Genomic DNA, 17,882 nt, shown 5'->3' with positions numbered 1-17,882 from the left:
GATATTTCTGCTGTAAAGTCTACTTTGTCTGACGCTAATACAGCCAGCTTTATTTCGATTCGTGTTTGCACACATGGTATATCTATGTCTTTTCCCATCCTTTTGCTTTTAATCTGCAAAGTGGATTTCTTCTAGACAGCATATTGTTGTGTCTTGGCTTTTAAAAAATCTCTTATGACAATCTTTCTTGTAATTGGTGCATTGAAAAACTTACTTTTTTGAACTTAGCTTTTAATTTTTGAATAATTTTAGATTGACAGAAAAATTACACAGATAGTACAAGAGTTCTCATATATCTTCCATTCAGTTTTTACTAAAGTTAGCATGTTACACAATCATGCTACATTTTCTAAACTAAGAAACTAACATTGGTACATTATTATAAACTGAACTGCAGACTTTATTTGGATTTCATGTTTTTCATTAACGTCATTTTGCTATTCCAGGATCCAACTCAGGGATACCACTTTGCATTTAGTCAACCTATCCCCAAGTCTCCTTTGATACGTGACAGTTTCTCAGTCCTTCCTTGTTCATCACCTTGACAATTTTGAAGAGCACTGGTCAGGTGTTTTGTAGACTGTCTCTCAATTGGAGTTTGTCTAATATATTTCTCATGATTAGACTAGCGTTATGGGTTTCTGGAAAGAATACCACAGAGATTAAGTTCCTTCTCATCATATCCCATAAAGGTGTGCATGTATGATATGATTTATAACTAGTGATGTTAACCTTGATCACTTAGTTAAAATAATGTTTGCCAGGCTTCCCCCTGTAAAGTTACTGTTTTTCCCTTTCTATACTGTTTATTGAGTCCAATCCACATTTAAGCTTACGCTTATGCTTCACCTTCTGGAGAGGGGAATATCTGCACATATTTTGTGTAATTCTTCTATAAAGAAGATTTATCCCTTCTCCATTTGTTTATTTGTCCAGTTATTAATTTATATAAGTATAGGCTTGCAAATATTTTATAGTTTGGGTTATAATAAAATACTACATTAAAAATCTTTATTGCTCAAATTATGCCAGCCTTTGCCATTGGGAGGTAATTTATATTGGCTTCTGTGGCCCTTTAACATGTCATCCTTTTTCCTTTTTTTTAAGCACTTGCTTTACTCACTGGCACTGTAAGGTGTTCAATGCTCATCTTGTACATTCCCTGACCCAGCTTTTGATTCAGTCATTTTTCCAACGAGGAATGGAAATTATAGAACCAAGAAATACAATACAATGATATTTAGAAATCAAAATCTGGGATAAACAATCTTAAGATGGCTGAATATGAACAGCTGCAGCCTTCAGCTCCCAGCATGAGTGACACAGAAGACAGGTGATTCCTGCATTTCCAGCTGAGGTACTGGGTTCATCTCACTGGGGCATGTCGGACAGTGGGTGCTGGACAGTGGGTGCAGCCCAATGAGCAAGAGCCGAAGCAGGGCGAGGCATTGCCACACCCGGGAAGCGCAAGGGGGAAGGGAATTCCCTTTCCTAGCCAAGGGAAACCATGACACACAACACCTGGAAAATCGGGTCATTCCCACCCTAATACTGTGCTTTACCAAGGGTCTTAGCAAATGGCACATGAGGAGATTATATCCCGTGCCTGGCTCAGAGGGTCCCACGCCCACTGTCTCTCAGACCACAGTGCAATCAAACTAGAACTCGGGAGTAAGAAACTCACTCAAAACCACTCAACTACATGGAAACTGAACAACCTGCTCCTGAATGACTACTGGGTACATAACAAAATGAAGGCAGAAATAAAGATAGTCTTTGAAACCAATGAGAACAAAGATACAACATACCAGAATCTCTGGGACACATTTAAAGCAGTATGTAGAGGGAAATGTATAGCACTAAATGCCCACAAGAGAAAGCGGGAAAGATCTAAAATTGACACCCTAACATCACAATTAAAAGAACTAGAGAAGCAAGAGCAAACACATTCAAAAGCGAGCAGAAGGCAAGAAATAACTAAGATCAGAGCAGAACTGAAGGAGATAGAGACACAAAAAACCCTTCAAAAAATCAATGAATCCTTTTTTTAAAAAAGATCAGCAAAATTGATAGACGCTAGCAAGACTAACGAAGAAAAGAGAGAAGAATCAAATAGATGCAATAAAAAATGATGAAGGGGATATCACCACTGACCCCACAGAAATACAAGCTACCATCAGAGAATACTATAAACACATTTACGCAAATAAACTGGAAAACCTAGAAGAAATGGATAAATTCCTGGACACATACACTGTCTCAAGACTAAACCAGGAAGAAGTTGAATCTCTAAATAGACCAATAACAAGCTCTGAAATTGAGGCAATAATTAATAACCTACCAACCAAAAAAAGTCCAGGACCAGATGGAGTCACAGCTGAATTCTACCAGAGGTACAAGGAGGAGCTGGTACCATTCCTTCTGAAATTATTCCAATCAATAGAAAAAGAGGGAATCCTCCCTAACTCATTTTATGAGTCCAACATCATCGTGATACCAAAGCCTGGCAGAGACACAACAAAAAAAAGAGAATTTTAGACCAATATCACACAGGAAGGGGAACATCACACACCGGGGCCCGTTGTGGGGACAGGGGAGTGGGGAGGGATAGCATTAAGAGATATACCCAATGTAAATGATGAGTTAATGGGTGCAGCACACCAACATGGCACATGTATATATATGTAACAAACCTGCATGTTGTGCACATGTACCCTAGAACATAAAGTATAATTTAAAAAATTTAAAAAGAAAAAAATGAAAAAATAAAAAAAATCAAACTCTGGGTGCTAGGTGGGACCATTTCCTTTAAATGTAATTATTGATATTTGGATTTAGGCCTACCATTTTGTTATTTGTTCTGTTTGTTCTTGTGCTTTTGCATTCATCTATTTCCCTTTTCCTACTTTCTTTTGTATTATTTGAATATATTTGAGTATTTCATCTTAATTTAGCTATTGAAAGTTTTTGGCTATATCTCTGTATAGTTTTTAGTGGTTGCTCTGGAATTACTATGTATACACTCATGTGTTGCTTAACAACAGGGATATGTTCAGAGAAATGCATTATTAGGTGATTTTTGTCACTGCGTGAACATCACACAGCATGCTTACACAAACCCAGGTGGTAGAGCCTACTACATACCTAGGCTAATATGGTCTAGACTATTGTTTCTAGGCTACAGACCTGTAAAGCATGTTACTGTACTGAATACTGTAGGCAACTGTAACACAGTGGTAAGGTAATTATGTATCAAAACATATCTCAACATAGTAAAGGTACAGTAAAAATAGGTATAAAAGATAAAAAATGGTACACTTGTTTAGGACACTTACCATGAATGGAGCTTGCATAACTGGAGGTTGCTCCAGGTGAGTCAGTGAGTAAGTTGTAAGTATATGTGAAGGCCGAGGACATTAGTGTATGCTACTGTAGACTTTATAAACACTGTACATTTAGGCTACACTAAATTTAAATAACTTTTTTCTTCAATAATAAATTAACCTTAGCTTACTGTAACTTTTTTACTTTATGTATTTTTGACATTTTAAAACCTTTGAATCTTTTATTATAGCACTTACCTTACACAAATACATTACAGTTGTACAAAAATATTTTTTATATCTTTATTCTATAAACATTTTTCTATTAAAAAGTTTAAAAATTTTTTACTTTTACTTTTTTTTTGTTAAAAACTAAGACACAAACACATACATCAGCCTAGTTCATACATCAGCCTAGTAGCCTAGGCCTACACAAGGCCAAGGTTATCAATATCACTGTCTTCCACCTCCATTTCTTGTCCCAGTGGAAGGTTCCAGGGGCAGTAACACACTTGGGGCTGTCATCACCCGTGATAATAGTGCCTTCTTCTGGAATACCTCCTGAAAGACCAGCCTCAGGCTGTTTTACAGCTAACTTTTTTTTTAAAAAGTAAGTGAAAGAATACTTACCTTAGATAACAATTAAAAGTACAGTGTAGTAAATACATAAACCAGTAACATAGTTGTTCATTATCATTATCAAGTATTATGTACAGTACATAATTGTAGGTGCTATCCTTTTATACAGCTGGCAGCGCAGTAGGTTTATCACCACAAACATCTGAATAATGGGAAGATTTTTAGCTCCATTATAATCTTACTGGACCACTGTCATATATGTACTCTGTTGTTGGCCAGAACACTGTTACGCAGTGCACGACTGTATATATATACAGGCACACCTTGTTTTATCGTGCTTCACTGTATAGCACTTCACAGATGTTGCATTTTTTATAAACTGAAGGTTTGTGGCAACCCTGTGTCGAGCAAGTCTATCAGTGCCATTTTTCCAACAGCATGGGCTTACTGTTCATGTCTTTGTGTCACATTTAGGTAATCCTTGCAGTGTTTCAACTTTTTCATTATTATTGTATCTGTTATGGTGATTAGTGATATTTGATATTACTATTGTAATGGGGGGGCACCATGAACTATGCCAATTTAAAATGGTGAACTTTATCAATAAATATTGTCTGTTCTGACTGCTCCACTGGCCACTCCCTAATCTCTCTCCCTCTCCTCAGCCTTCCCTATTCCCTGAGGCACAGTAATATTGAAATTAGGCTAATTAATAACCTACAACAGCCCGTAAATATTCAGGTGTAAAGAAGAGTCATAAGCCTCTCACCTTAAATCAAAAGCTAGAAATGATTAAGCTTAGTGAGGAAGGACTGTTGAAAGCCCAGACAGGCCAAAAGCTCGGTATCTTGCACCAGTTACCCAAGTTGTGAATGCAAAGGAAAAGCTCTTGAAGGACATTAAAGGTGCTACTCCAGTGAACACAAATGATAAGGAAGTGAAACAGCCTTCTTGCTGATGTGGAGTAAGTTTCCCTGAAGCCAAAGACTAATCCAGAGCAAAGCCCTAATTTTTCAATTCTGTGAAGACAGAGAGGTGAAGAAGCTGCAGAAGCACAGTTTGAAACTAGCAGAGGTTGGTTCATGAAATTAAAAGAGCCATCTCCAGGGTCAGGTGCACTGGCTCATGCCTGTAATCTCAGCACTTCGGGAGGCCAAGGCAGGTGGATCACCTGAAGTCAGGAGATCGAGACCAGCCTGGCCAACCCCGTATGGTTGGTGAAACCCAATCTCTACTAAAAATACAAAAATACAAAAAAAAAAAAAAAAACTGGGTGTGGTGGTGGGTGCCTATAATCCCAACTACTTGGGAGGCTGAGGCAGGGGAATCACGTGAATCCAGGAGGCAGAAGTTACAGTGAGCCAAGATCACGCCATTGCCCTCCAGCCTGGGCAACAAGAGTGAAACTCCCATCTCATACAAGTGCAAAGTGAAGCAACAAGTGCTGATGTACACACTGCAGCAAGTTATCCAGAAGATCTAGCTAAGACCAATGATGAAGATGACAACACTAAACAACAGATTTTCAATATATATGAAACAGCCTTCTATTAGAAGATACCCTCTAGGACTTTCATAGCTAAAGAGGAAAAGTCAATGACTGTCTTCAAAACTTCAAAGGATAGGCTCACCCTCTTATTAGGAGCTAATGCAGCTCATGACTTTAATTGAAGCCAATGCTCATTTACCATTCAGAAAATTTTAGAACCCTTAACAAATGATGCTAAATCTACTCTGCCTGTGTTCTAGAAATGGAACAACAAAACCTAGATGGCAGCACATCTGTTTACAGCATGGTTTACTGAATGTTTTAAACCCACTGTTGAGACCTACTGCTCAGGAAAAAAAAAAAAAAAAGATTTATTTCAAAAGATTACTGTTCATTGACAATGCACCTGGTCATCCAAGAGCTCTGATGGAGATGTACAAGGAGATTAATGTTTTTTCATGCCTGCTAACACAGCATTCATTCTGCAGCCCACGGATCAAGGCACAATTTTGACTTTCAAGTCTTGTTATTTTAAAAAATTAATTTTGGAAGGCATACTACATACTACATGTCATACACATTAACAACCTCATAAGCAATATTATAATTTTTGTTTTCAATCATAGTACGTTTTAAAGAGCTTAGGAGAACATTATATTTATCAAATATTTACCATATCTGTTGATCTTGTTTCATTCCTGATGTTCCAGGGTTCCCTCTAGTATCATTTCTCATATATCTGAAGATATAACAGAAAAAAAAGTTTATTTAAAGCAGATCAGTTGGAGATGAATTGCCTTATTTTATTTCATGTGAGAATGTCTTTATTTTGTTGTACTTTCAAAGAAAATAACCTTCTTCTTTGATTGTACAATTCTGGGTTGATAGTTACTTACTTTTAATATTTTAAAAATATTGTTTAAATATATATATTAAATTAGTAGTATGGCAAGAGGACACTTCTGAGGTTAATGCAAACTTTGAACACTCATGTTCTTTTTTTTTTTGAGATGGAGTCTTGCTCTATTGCCCAGGCTGGAGTGCAGTGGCACAATCTTGGCTTACTGAAACCTCCGACTCCTGGGTTCAAGCAATTCTTCTGCCTCACCCTCCTGAGTAACTGGGACTTCAAGCATGCACCACCATGCCTGGCTAAACTTTGTATTTTTAGTGTAGTCAGGGTTTCACCATGTTGGCTAGGCTGGTCTCGAACTCCTTAACTCCACCCACCTCAGCCTCCCAAAGTGCTGGAATTACAGGCGTGAGCCACTGCTCCTGGCCCAGAACACTCATCTTCTAATTTAAAAACAGAGACATCCATTTTTGTGTTAACCTTTGTTGCATCTCATTTCCAGAGTAGACATGAAATAAAATTTATGTAGTGAAAATATAGAACAATTTTGATGCTTACAATGAGATAAATATTAGAACATTACTGCTCCAATGATTTAGTGAGGATCTTGAGATAAATTCTGAAGTCTTCCAATGTTTACATTTATTGGAGGGGTTCCTTAGTTCTATCAAGTTGTTTTTTTAAGTCTTGTTCTCATCTTGTGCATAAATGTTAACATTTCCCAAAGTAAAAACTTAGCTTTCTTACTTTTGCTTTTTATTAAATTTAATACAAAATATGACCGGAGTAGTTAAAAAATATTTTACATTATTTGCAGTAAGATGTCATTATCCCTGTTCAAAGAGCAAATTTTAAAACTTCAATCTGGGTGAAAGATTGGCTAGTTTTACAGAAAGATTTGCCACCTTAAACTCAAGCTGATTTTTCTATTTTTATGTAAATAACTGAGATGCTATCTTATTCTTCCAAGGTCATGTTTGTGAAATAAACATTACATGAGAGCTTTCCTATCATCTACACTATATGTTGTTTACAGTGTTGAACAAATGTGAGTTCCTAAGTTGTAATGTGTCCTCGTATGGTCTATTCTATTTACATGTGTGCCACTACACACTGAAATGATAATGCTGTATAGTTCTAAATGGTAGCAGTTTCTGTAGGCTGTAGGCCGAAATATTTTTGATGAACTGCTTAGTTTGGAGATTTTATTTTTTAAGTTGTATATTTTCTTGCAAAGTAAAAACACAAAAAATATTGTTACACATCCTTCTGGCTTTTATGGTTTCTGATGAGAAATATGCAGTAATTTGAGTCACTTTTCCTTTATGTGTCACATGATTGTGATGTGTCTGACTGTGGACTTACTCAAGTTTATGTTGTGGAGGTTTGAACTTCTTGGATCTGTAAGTTATTGGTTTGTGAAAGTTGGATAGTTTTCAGCCATTGTTTTTCCATATTTCTTTTCTGCTATGTCTCTTCTTCTGGGACTCAGGTGACCTGAATATTAGACCTTTTGGTATTTTTCCAGTTTTCTGAGGCTGTTTATGCTTCCTTCGGTCTTTCATTGTATATCTTTCAGATTGGATACATTCTATTTACTTATCTTCAAATTCACCAACTCTTTATCATCTCTGTTGCTACTGAATCCATCTAATGACTCTTTAAAACTTTCTGTCATTGTAGTTTTCAATTCTACAATGTCTGTTGCTCATATTTTATATTTCTTGCTGAAACTTTAAGTCTTTTCAGTCACTCCAGGTGTGTTTAGGTTGTACAGTTATAATGGCTGTTTCTAGCCTTTGGTAATTCCATCATTTGTGTTTTCTTGTGCTGGACTGTTGTTGTCTTTTCTTCTCACAAATTGAGAATTTTCCAATGATTCATATGCTAAGTAATTTAGGATTATATCCTGAACATTTTGAATATTATGAGATGCTGTGTCTTCTTTAAATCCTAAGGAGGTTGTCTTGTTTTGGCAGTGAATCTGCCTGGTTAGGTTCAGGTGGAAATTTCCAACCCACTTTTGTGGGCTGTGGTTCGGTGTCAGTTCAGTTATCGAAGCCTTTATAGTGATATTCAGATCTGTTCCATGTGTTCGCCACCCAGTGGCCAAGTCCCATAGGTCACACCATGTGCCAAAATGGAAAAGCTTCTGGGATTTGACCCCTAACTTTCTGCTGATTGGTACAGTGGAGTTAGTAGGACTCTGAAAAGTCTAATCTCTCCCTTTTGGAGGAACAAGGGTCACAACTATTAGTAAGAAGTCAAACCTTCAGGATCAGTCCTACAACAAAATTCTTTAGGGCCATCAGAATGCAAGTGAAACTCCTCATTTAAGGAGGATGTGGAGGAGAAACAAATCAGCCCAGCCAGCCATCATAGGTGTTGTGTGGCAAATGGTGAGTAGGCAAGCAAAAGTGAAAGCAGTGGATTGCAGATCAGGTAAGAAACGATGACAGTTGGAGCCAGGTGGCATAGAGATGAACAAAGTAGGGGTACTGGGAGTGTATTTTGGAGGAAGAACTGATATGATTTGCTCAGGCTTATGTATAAGAGGAGAGAGAAGCATCAAGGTCATCACCATAATTGAGTAAGGGTTTTTCCCTGAAAAAGCAGGGGTGGATGAGAGTGTGCTGTTGTCATTCATTACATTCAGCATGCAGAAAGGCATCAGATAAAAGTTAACATTCATTCCTTTGAAATGAACAAAAATTTCCTTATCATGATAAAGAGCCTTTATCAGAAAACAGCAATAACATCTCAGCACAGTTAGGAAGAAGATGAATATGACTACTATTTGTATTGTTACTCAAAATTATTCTGGGATTACAAATACATGAAAGAGATAAAAAGAGATAAAAAAGAGATAAAATTATTTGTAGATGTTAAAATATAGAGAAATCCAACAGAATCAAATGGAGAAAATGGGGACTAATAATAAAGGAAGGTAGAAATGCAAAAATCAATTTGGCTTTATAATATTAGCAATAATCTGCTAGGAAATGCAATGAAAAAAACATTTCAGAAGCAACAGTAACAACAAAATAGAAAATATGAATAAACTTAACAATAAATATAAATATAGTCATGCATCCCCATAAATATAGTCATGACAGGGATATGTTTTGAGAAATGTGTCGTTGTGTGAACATCACAGAGTGTACTTACACAAACGTAGATGATAATAGGGCACTACACACTTAAGCTATATGGGATAGCCTATTGCTCCTAGCTACAAACCTTTACAGAATGTTACTGTACTGAATGCTGTAGGTGCTTGTAACACAAATCACTAGATGATAAGAATTTTTCAGCTTCTTTGTGATCTCATAGGACCACCATCATATATGCAGTTCATTGTTGACCAAAATGTCATTAGGCAACACATGACTATAGGTGTTATTTATAAGCATACACTATAAAATTTTCTCAAATACCATAAAAAAGTTATTTAAATGAAGATTCATACCACACTTTGGAATGAGAAGAATCAACATTTGCGAAGTTATTCTCTTCAAATTTATCTATTAATCTAATATAATTGTAAGCAAATCCACTGGGGTTATTTTGGGGGAATTTGGCATTCATTGCAACATTTATCTGATAGCATAGATGTGTAATCGTAGTTTATGTCACTATTTGCTCTTCTTAAGTCTAGACATGATTAAAAGAGATGATGGGACAGAAATTTTGGATACCCAGGCTCTGTGAAAGGATCAGCTTGCTTCTCTTTCTTCCCCACACAAAATCAACATGATGTAATATTCAGGAATATTTCATACTGGTTTCAATTTGTGGGATTAATTTCTTCATATACCTGCATAGAAATGGACTCAAGCCGCCCACCCCTACCCCAAAGCTTCCTGTAGGGTCTAGACAGGGTTTTGCCTGCAGTTATTTTACAATGGCTCTTAGCAGAAATGGCTGGCAGTGATGATATCCAGTTATAACTCATTTGAAGTAGGTTTAATGAATGGGTTTCTCTGTTTTTATTTGTTTGTTTTACTTTATTATTTATTTGTTAAATTTGTTTTATTTATTTTAGTAGTAGCTATCTGGTATAAGTTTTAGATAAAAATTTGTCACAAGAACTTTGTAAGTGTCACATGTTACATTTGTTGCAATAATGTGAAATTTATCTTTCTGAGAAACTTGTGCAGAAATCTTGAAGTGGCTAACTTCATTACAACTAAGTCATCATTTGCTTTTTTCATTTTTTTTTTCCTAAGGGGGAGAGGGAATAATTAAATGTAAGGTATACCTCACGAGGGTTTCAGGGAATTTGACCAGTGGACTTCAAGAACACATATCAGGAACATTTTAAAAAGGAAGATTATAATGTGGGAGATAGTGGCAAGAATGGGGTTGCATTTAGATCAGATGAGATTGACTGGGAGTTGACATTTTGTGAAGCTGAGAGAGGGTATGTGGAAGTTATACTGTTCTCTCTACTTTTGTATATGTTTCAGTGTTCTCTAATTAAAGTTTTTAAAATAAAAGAAAAAAGATTAGGAAACAAAGCAATGAGAAAACAAGACAGTCACAGAACAAATAAGGTTAATGGAGAGATAACTGATATCACTAATCTAAATCTATTCTCAAAATATAAGGCTAGAAGATAGTTATTGACTCTTAGGAAAAGACTTAAATGTATAATTTTCATTTTTTAGTAAGGATGGGGATGATAAGAAAAGACCTGTGATCATTCATCGAGCCATTTTGGGATCAGTGGAAAGAATGATAGCCATTCTTTCAGAAAACTATGGGGGAAAATGGTAAGTGAGATGGGAAAAAAAAGCTATATGTCTATTATTCTTTTTAATTTTTATTAATTTACTTATTTTTCCTTTTTAAAAATATTTCTATTCTTAAAACATCATGTGTAAAAGATAAAAGTAGTAACAAAAGAAAGGGCATTTCCTTCCTTACAATTAGCAAGTATCCAAACAGCAAATAAAGAATTCTTATTCCATTTGCCAGATCAGAAAACAAAAACTAAGGGAGAGTGGCATAAAAATGTACCATTTACCTTTTGCGGGACTCGGTAGAATTAAAGTTATCTTTTTACCTATTTCAAGCCCTTCAGAGATCTAGTTGCTGTCTTGAAAACATGTGACCCACACTCCTAGGTACCACCTCTTGCCCTCCAGCCATCCTTCCTTCAACCCATATTGTTTGCCTTTGGGGTTCCCTACAGCCACTGAGAAGAAAAACATGTAAACCTGATTCATAAATGGCACAAACTCAAAGAGGATGACTTAGCAGCACAGCCCAATTAGGATGACAGTGGGGAAAGGAAGTGTCCTAAAGTGCAAAATTTTGAGTAGTGCATCTTGTTGTCCTTTTTGCCTGGAAGGAAGAATGGCCGGAGGTATGGAGCTACATGGATGCATGGGCTTTAGTTACTGCTTTGGCCACAAGGTCAAAGATCTAGAAGTAATTAGACTGAAAAATAAATTACATAGATTTGGGAAGCAGAAATGTGGATGATCACTCAGAATGGGCCAACAGAGGTGGTATTGCCATCAAAAGGCCCCCACTGTTGAGGAATTTTTCAATATTCTAATACAAGAGGACCCATTCGGTTAAAATCAGCTTATTTTTTTTCCCTAGTTGTTGCTTAGTGGCTCATGGGCAAAGTGGCCACTGGTGGATATGCAAGGGCTCAACAATATGGACTTTGCCTCACTAAGTTCCATCTGGCTACATCTCTTCTGAGGATTCTGGTTGCCATCAGTAGTGATCACAGTTGTGATCCCCCAGGATGATACCATAACCTGGGGGAACAGCCAGTGGTCTTGTAGCAGGTTGATTACATTGAATCCCTTTCGTCATGTAAGGACCAATGCCTCGTTCTCACTGAAGAGAGACCCTCTGTGGATTTTGCTTTGCTCTTCTTTGCTGCCATGCTTCTGCCAGTGGCACCAAATATGTACTTATGTGCTGCCAGCAACACAACAGTGCTTCTGACTATGAAAGAGATTTTATAGCAAATAAGTAAAGCATTGCACTGACATTATGGGATTCACTACTGTCACCATGCACTCAGAAGCAAGTAGCTTTACTAGCAGTTATGGCACCAGCTGGCAGACAACATCTTGTGATGATGCATCCTAGTATGTGGAAATGCTGCAAACCGGTAACGACCTGTGAAATTTCTACCTCCCATTCCATTTTTAGAAATTGGCTGAGCATCTGCTCATGCAATTTAGTTCTCTTTTCAGAAACTACTGCCCCCACTGCTACTATTGCTGGGCTCAGTCCCTGCAGCTCCCATTGTGGACACTGGGCACTGGATGATACTGCTAGGGTCACTGCAACCAGTTCCTCCAAAAGCTCCATGTCTCTGCATCACCCTTCCTTGCCAGAATGGATTCCATGTGGTGCCTCCTTCTCCACTCTGTCTTAAGTCAGAGTGCCATGTTTATACATTAGCAGAACCTAGATCACACCCATGCATACTAGCATTCATGCCCAGCGAGGCTGGGGAAGCAAATTTTTGAGCAGGAAACATAAGGTGGGAAGTATCCCAAACAAAGTGTCTTCCAAAAGTCCTGGGTAGCTGGAGAGTCTGTGTATATTCCTGATATTTTGTGATCAAAGAGAAATACACTTAGGTATCATGGAGTTTCTAAGCTATTGAAGTTACAGTTAACCCAAAAGTATGGACATGAATCTGTGTGCCACCTGAGTATGAGTTAACATGTTTATATTTCTTTCCAGTTGGTTTTAAACAGTTTACCATAGGTGAGAGATGATGGTGTCTTGCATTAGAATGGTGCAGTGAAAGTGGTTTAAAAAAAAAAAGAGAGAACTAGTGAAATAGGAGATGGAGAGGGAGACAGGAGGTGGTTGGGGCCAGTGCACTGAGCATGCCTTCCTTTGTCGCAGAGACTGAGGTATAATCCCTGCACTTCATACATCCAGACTTCAGACAGCAGTCAGGCTTGTGGGGAAATCTCTCCAGGAGCCAAAAGTAAAGATGGCTAAAATGTGGGTCCTTTAGGGAAGTAGGGCTGAGGATGGGGTAAGGACAGAGCTCAAAAGAAAACATGTACTTTCTATTATATAACCTGTATTTCTGTGTTTTGCCATTTATCATGTATTATTTTGTGTTTATAATTTGAGAATAAATATATAAATATGCACATTCATAAAGTGCTATCTGAAATAGTCCTCTTTGCATATCCTTTCACCTTCAGACTAAATACTCACTATGACAGGGAAAAGGCAAACATGCCCCAGAGCAGACATTGCTTATACCTACCCTGCCATCTTTTTTTTTTAGAAAAAATAATCGTGGGTTCACACATCATTGTAAGAAGTTATACAGAGGCCGGACGTGGTGGCTCACACCTGTAATCCCAACACTTTGGGAGGCTGAGGTGGGTGGATCACCTGAGGTTAGGAGTTCGAGACCAGCCTGGCCAACATGGTGAAACCCCATCTCTACTGAAAATACAAAAATTAGCTGGGTGTGGTGGCAATGGCTGTAATCCCATTTACTTAGGAGGCTAAGCCAGGAGAATCACTTGAACTCAGGAGGCGAAGGTTGCAGTGAGCCGAGATCGCGCCACTGCACTCTAGCCTGGGTGAGCAAGACTCCATCTCAAAAAAAAAAAAAAAAAAGTTATACAGAGAGGTTCAGCACACTCTTTACCCAGTTTTCCCCAATGGTAACATCTTGCAAAACTAGATACAGTATCACAACCAAGAAGTAGACATTGAGACTATCCACCAACCTTGTTCAGATTTCACCAGCCTCACATGCACTCAATTGTGTGAATGTGTATTTAGCTGTGTCACATGGACAGATGGTGTAATACCACCAGTCAAGGCACAGGACAGTTCCATCACTTGTAAGGCTCCCTCCTGCTCCCCTTTTTTCCCCACACTCAAACCATCCCACCCCTGTCCTCTTATCTGACAACACATGAACGTGTTCTCTAGCTCCATCATTTTGTCATATAAAGAATATTACATAAATGAATTTATACAGTACACAAACTTTTGAAGTAGGCTTCTTTTCACTCAGTGGAATTCCCTTGAAAGCAATCCATGTTGTTTTGAGATAAATTAGTTGGTTCCTTTTTTTTTTTTTTTTTTTTTTTTTTTTTGCTGATTAAAGCTGCTGTGGACATTAGTGTGCAGTATCGTGTGTGAACATATGCTTTCATTTCTCTGGGACAAGCGCCCAGGAGTGCAGTTGCTGGGGCATACAGTAAGTGCATGATCAGCCCTTTGGGCTGTCTGCCAGCTCATTCTACCTACACTTGTGCTATCAAAATTCCAAAATTATCCTTCTGTTTACTTTGCTGCCTTCAAACTTTAATACAATTTGGTTTTCTTCCATGCTGCTCTACTGAAACTGCCCTCTTGTGAAGTCTTTAAAAGAATCTTTGGTTATTTGAAAATCATGTAATAAGTAACCATTATTATACTTTGAAAATACATATGTTATGTATTTTTCAGGCCTTTCTGGCTATCTCCTCGTCAGGTAATGGTCATCCCTGTGGGGCCAACTTGTGAAAAATATGCACTTCAGGTAAAATCAGAGATGTTTAAAGTACATAATAATCTTGCATGTATTCTGTGTAGGTCATCAATTTGGAATGTCCTTCATGCTTTAAAATATTGCAGAACTGACACATTAACTTAAACCATGTTTTCAGCAGTTGGTGGTAACACATGAATCATGTCTCTGCAGCTGTATCAGAACTATTTCATTTCTTAATGTTTTTGAGAAATTAGTATTTTAAAACATATGTATTCATGTCTACATGGCTCTATTAGGGAAGAATGTTATCTGTTGCTGTATCACAAGTGATCCCAAAACTTAGCAGCTTTAAACAATAAACATTTATTATCTCACAGTTCCTATGAGTCAGGGTCTGGGAACAGCTCAGCTGGTGGATTCTGGCACAGAGCATCTCCTGTGGCTGCAGTCAGGCTGTTGGCCAGGGCTGCAGGCCTCAGAGCTCACTCACAGTTGGTGGATACAGCTCCTCACCAGTGGGGCTTCTTCACAAGTGGCCTGAATGTCCTCACAGCATGGTGGCTGGTTTCCCCCAGAGCGAGTGATCTGAGAGAGATGGGAGCTGCAGGTTTTTATAAACTAGTCTCAGAAATGATGTGCCAACACTTCCGCACTTATTTATGGTCACAGAGACCCTCTCTGGTATAGTGAGCAGGGAACTATACAAGGGTGTGAATACCAAGAGTGGGGAACAACAGGGGTCTTTTTGGAGGCTAGGGACCATAATGTAACAATAAAGGTGTTTCATTTTCTTCTAGGTATCCAGTGAATTTTTTGAAGAAGGATTTATGGCTGACGTTGACTTAGATCATAATTGTACACTAAATAAGAAAATACGAAATGCACAGCTGGCTCAGTATAATTTTATTTTGGGTAATTTAAGTTTGTATATATTTTTCCAAATGCTTTTTTTTTTCACTTCAATTCCAAAAGACCAAATAAATATGGTTCAACTACTTAATACTTATACAAAAAGAAGAGTCCATAGTGTTCCTGGCTTAGCTGTTCCTAGGTATTCTTTATTGTTTGCTGGAAGAAGAGTTATAAAGTTTCACCTGAATCCTCTGGGATAGTTTTACTAGCAATAGTTAGTATTGCAAGCCAACAATGAAAACAACTGTGAAAATGATCCCATCAGTAGAATTATATACTTTATATTTCAGCCTCACAGGCCTGTAATATTTTCCCTCACTTTTCTGGCTTATTAGGAAAGTTTAAACTAATGGAAAGAAAAGATCCCAAATTTAAAATGATCCAAAGGAAAAGATTTAGATGAAAAGTAAAATGTCCTTTTAGCACATGACTAATTCGATGCAGAATCTAAAATTTAGGCTTTAAAAATGATTCCAAAACTAAGAGAAACTAACACTGATATAACTGCAGGCATAGTATTGCTATTTCCTGTAAGTTGAGAGTCTGTAGAAGGCAAAATAAATATGCATAGTGTTGTTCTATTGACAGCGTTTCATTGATAATGTTTGACATCATAGTAGGTATTGTGGTGTTTAAATCAGGCTTCTTATGGTGGCAGAAATCTCAAGTTGGTTTAGACAAAGACAGCATTTATTGGAAGGGTCTTGGAGTATCCCATGACATGAAAGGTAGAATTAAATAGCCAAACCACTAGAAGAGCAATCAGGAGCCCAACCCTCACCAGGACTATTTCTTCCCATTTCTGATTCCTGTCTCGCTCTGGTTCTTTATGCTCCTCTTGAATATCTACTTTGTTCTGCTTATCTGCAGACCGGTTTCCTCCTTCTGTATGGCAAGAAGCATGGCTGTAGATTCCTGCTTCATCTCACAATATGGGTCACTAGAGAGAACAAACTTTTTACCCACATTCCAGAAAATTCTGGCTGACTCGCATGGGTCTGGTGTCCACCTCTTGGCTCATCAGGTATGCCAGGTGGAGTCAGTGACTCTGTAAGAGCTCCCTGCTCTCATTTGCACCCTAGGACCACAATAGCTGTTCTCTCAAGTGGACAATAGAGAGATGGGATCAGAAGTCATTCCTTCCCTCAAGAAACTTAACTATCAGAGGATGAACCTAATGCTCATTAGATGATATTTATTAATAACGAATAAAAACTTGATAAAAACTTGTCATGGGACTGCTGACTTAACGTTTGGCAAATTGCTGATTTAAAATACATTTCTTTACCTTTCTTTTCTGCAGTGGTTGGAGAAAAGGAAAAGATAAATAATGCTGTAAACGTGCGAACAAGAGACAACAAAATTCATGGAGAGATTTTAGTAACTTCTGCCATTGTTAAACTGAAGAATCTCAAGAAGTCACGGACACTCATTGCTGAGGAGGACTTTTAAAGTCCTTCCCTGATATTTGCTTCTGTGTAACTTTGTTTTGACCCTTAAAAATGTATTTTTCTTAACATATTAGTACTTCTAACACTTTGGAGCCTTTGATGGGGGTTCATTCACAAGCTCAGCTGAGAAAGGAGACAATGAATGTGTAGCTGACATGTACCAAGTTTAATTCACTGATGTCCATAAGGGACAATCAGAGGGCACGTGTGGGAAATTTTCCAGCAATCAATGCCTTGAGAAATTTAAATGGGGAAATATTATTCATTGAAAAAGTGAAACAAAACACTAGGAAATGATTATGAAATGTTAGGGCTAAGATTTGTGATTTTCAAAAGGTGGGCTTCAAATAAAAGTCTGCAGAGTTTTTTTTTTTTAACATGAGGGAAAATCTTATTTTCTAGTATGTCTCAGGTATTTTTATGACTGTTTTACTAAAATTCACACTGAAACTTTATCTTCAAATTGGAATCATTACTTAATTTTAACTAACCAACAACCACAAAAGCAGCAGCTACTACTAAATATTGGATTACTGACAAAGGAATTCAGTTTTGTGGAATCTGGTGTTTGCACTATAGGTTAAGAGTTGCCATTTAAATGTTTCTAATTCATAATTAGGTTTTGTTCAGCTTTAGAAAAAAATAAATTCCCGAATGAATTGCATCAGTGTTTCCAGTATTTCAGCTGTGGGCTTCTACTACAATTAAGCTGCTCACCTAGAGTTAAATTACTTTTGATGGGATGACATTCCATGGATTTATATACTGAAATGGATTT

At 37.5% G+C, this 17,882-nt stretch overlaps 1 protein-coding gene across 14 annotated transcripts in view; it reads left to right on the top strand.

Annotated features, from left to right (window-relative positions):
- TARS3 (threonyl-tRNA synthetase 3) overlaps positions 1-17,768 on the top strand; it is a 78,513-nt gene extending 60,745 nt beyond the window's left edge. For 7 of the 14 annotated variants that reach the window (XM_073996863.1, XM_065548558.1, XM_005560628.4 and 4 more), the window contains 4 exons: positions 10,915-11,019; positions 14,717-14,789; positions 15,539-15,653; positions 16,957-17,768. In XM_073996863.1, coding sequence (XP_073852964.1) covers positions 10,915-11,019; positions 14,717-14,789; positions 15,539-15,653; positions 16,957-17,105 — 442 coding nt within the window. In that variant the 3' untranslated portion in view covers positions 17,106-17,768. Of the gene's footprint in view, positions 1-10,914; positions 11,020-13,532; positions 14,352-14,372; positions 14,693-14,716; positions 14,790-15,538; positions 15,654-16,956 lie in introns of those variants that run through there. The other 7 variants (XR_012415504.1, XR_012415503.1, XR_012415502.1 and 4 more) reach the window with 5 other exon arrangements.
- Positions 17,769-17,882: the final 114 nt, after the last annotated feature.

The sequence above is a fragment of the Macaca fascicularis genome, chromosome 7 (genome assembly GCF_037993035.2).
Source record: "Macaca fascicularis isolate 582-1 chromosome 7, T2T-MFA8v1.1".
Taxonomy (NCBI): Eukaryota; Metazoa; Chordata; class Mammalia; order Primates; family Cercopithecidae; genus Macaca; species Macaca fascicularis.
The sequence above is the reverse complement of the archived record's forward strand: the minus strand, read 5'-3'. Positions and strand labels throughout refer to the sequence as shown.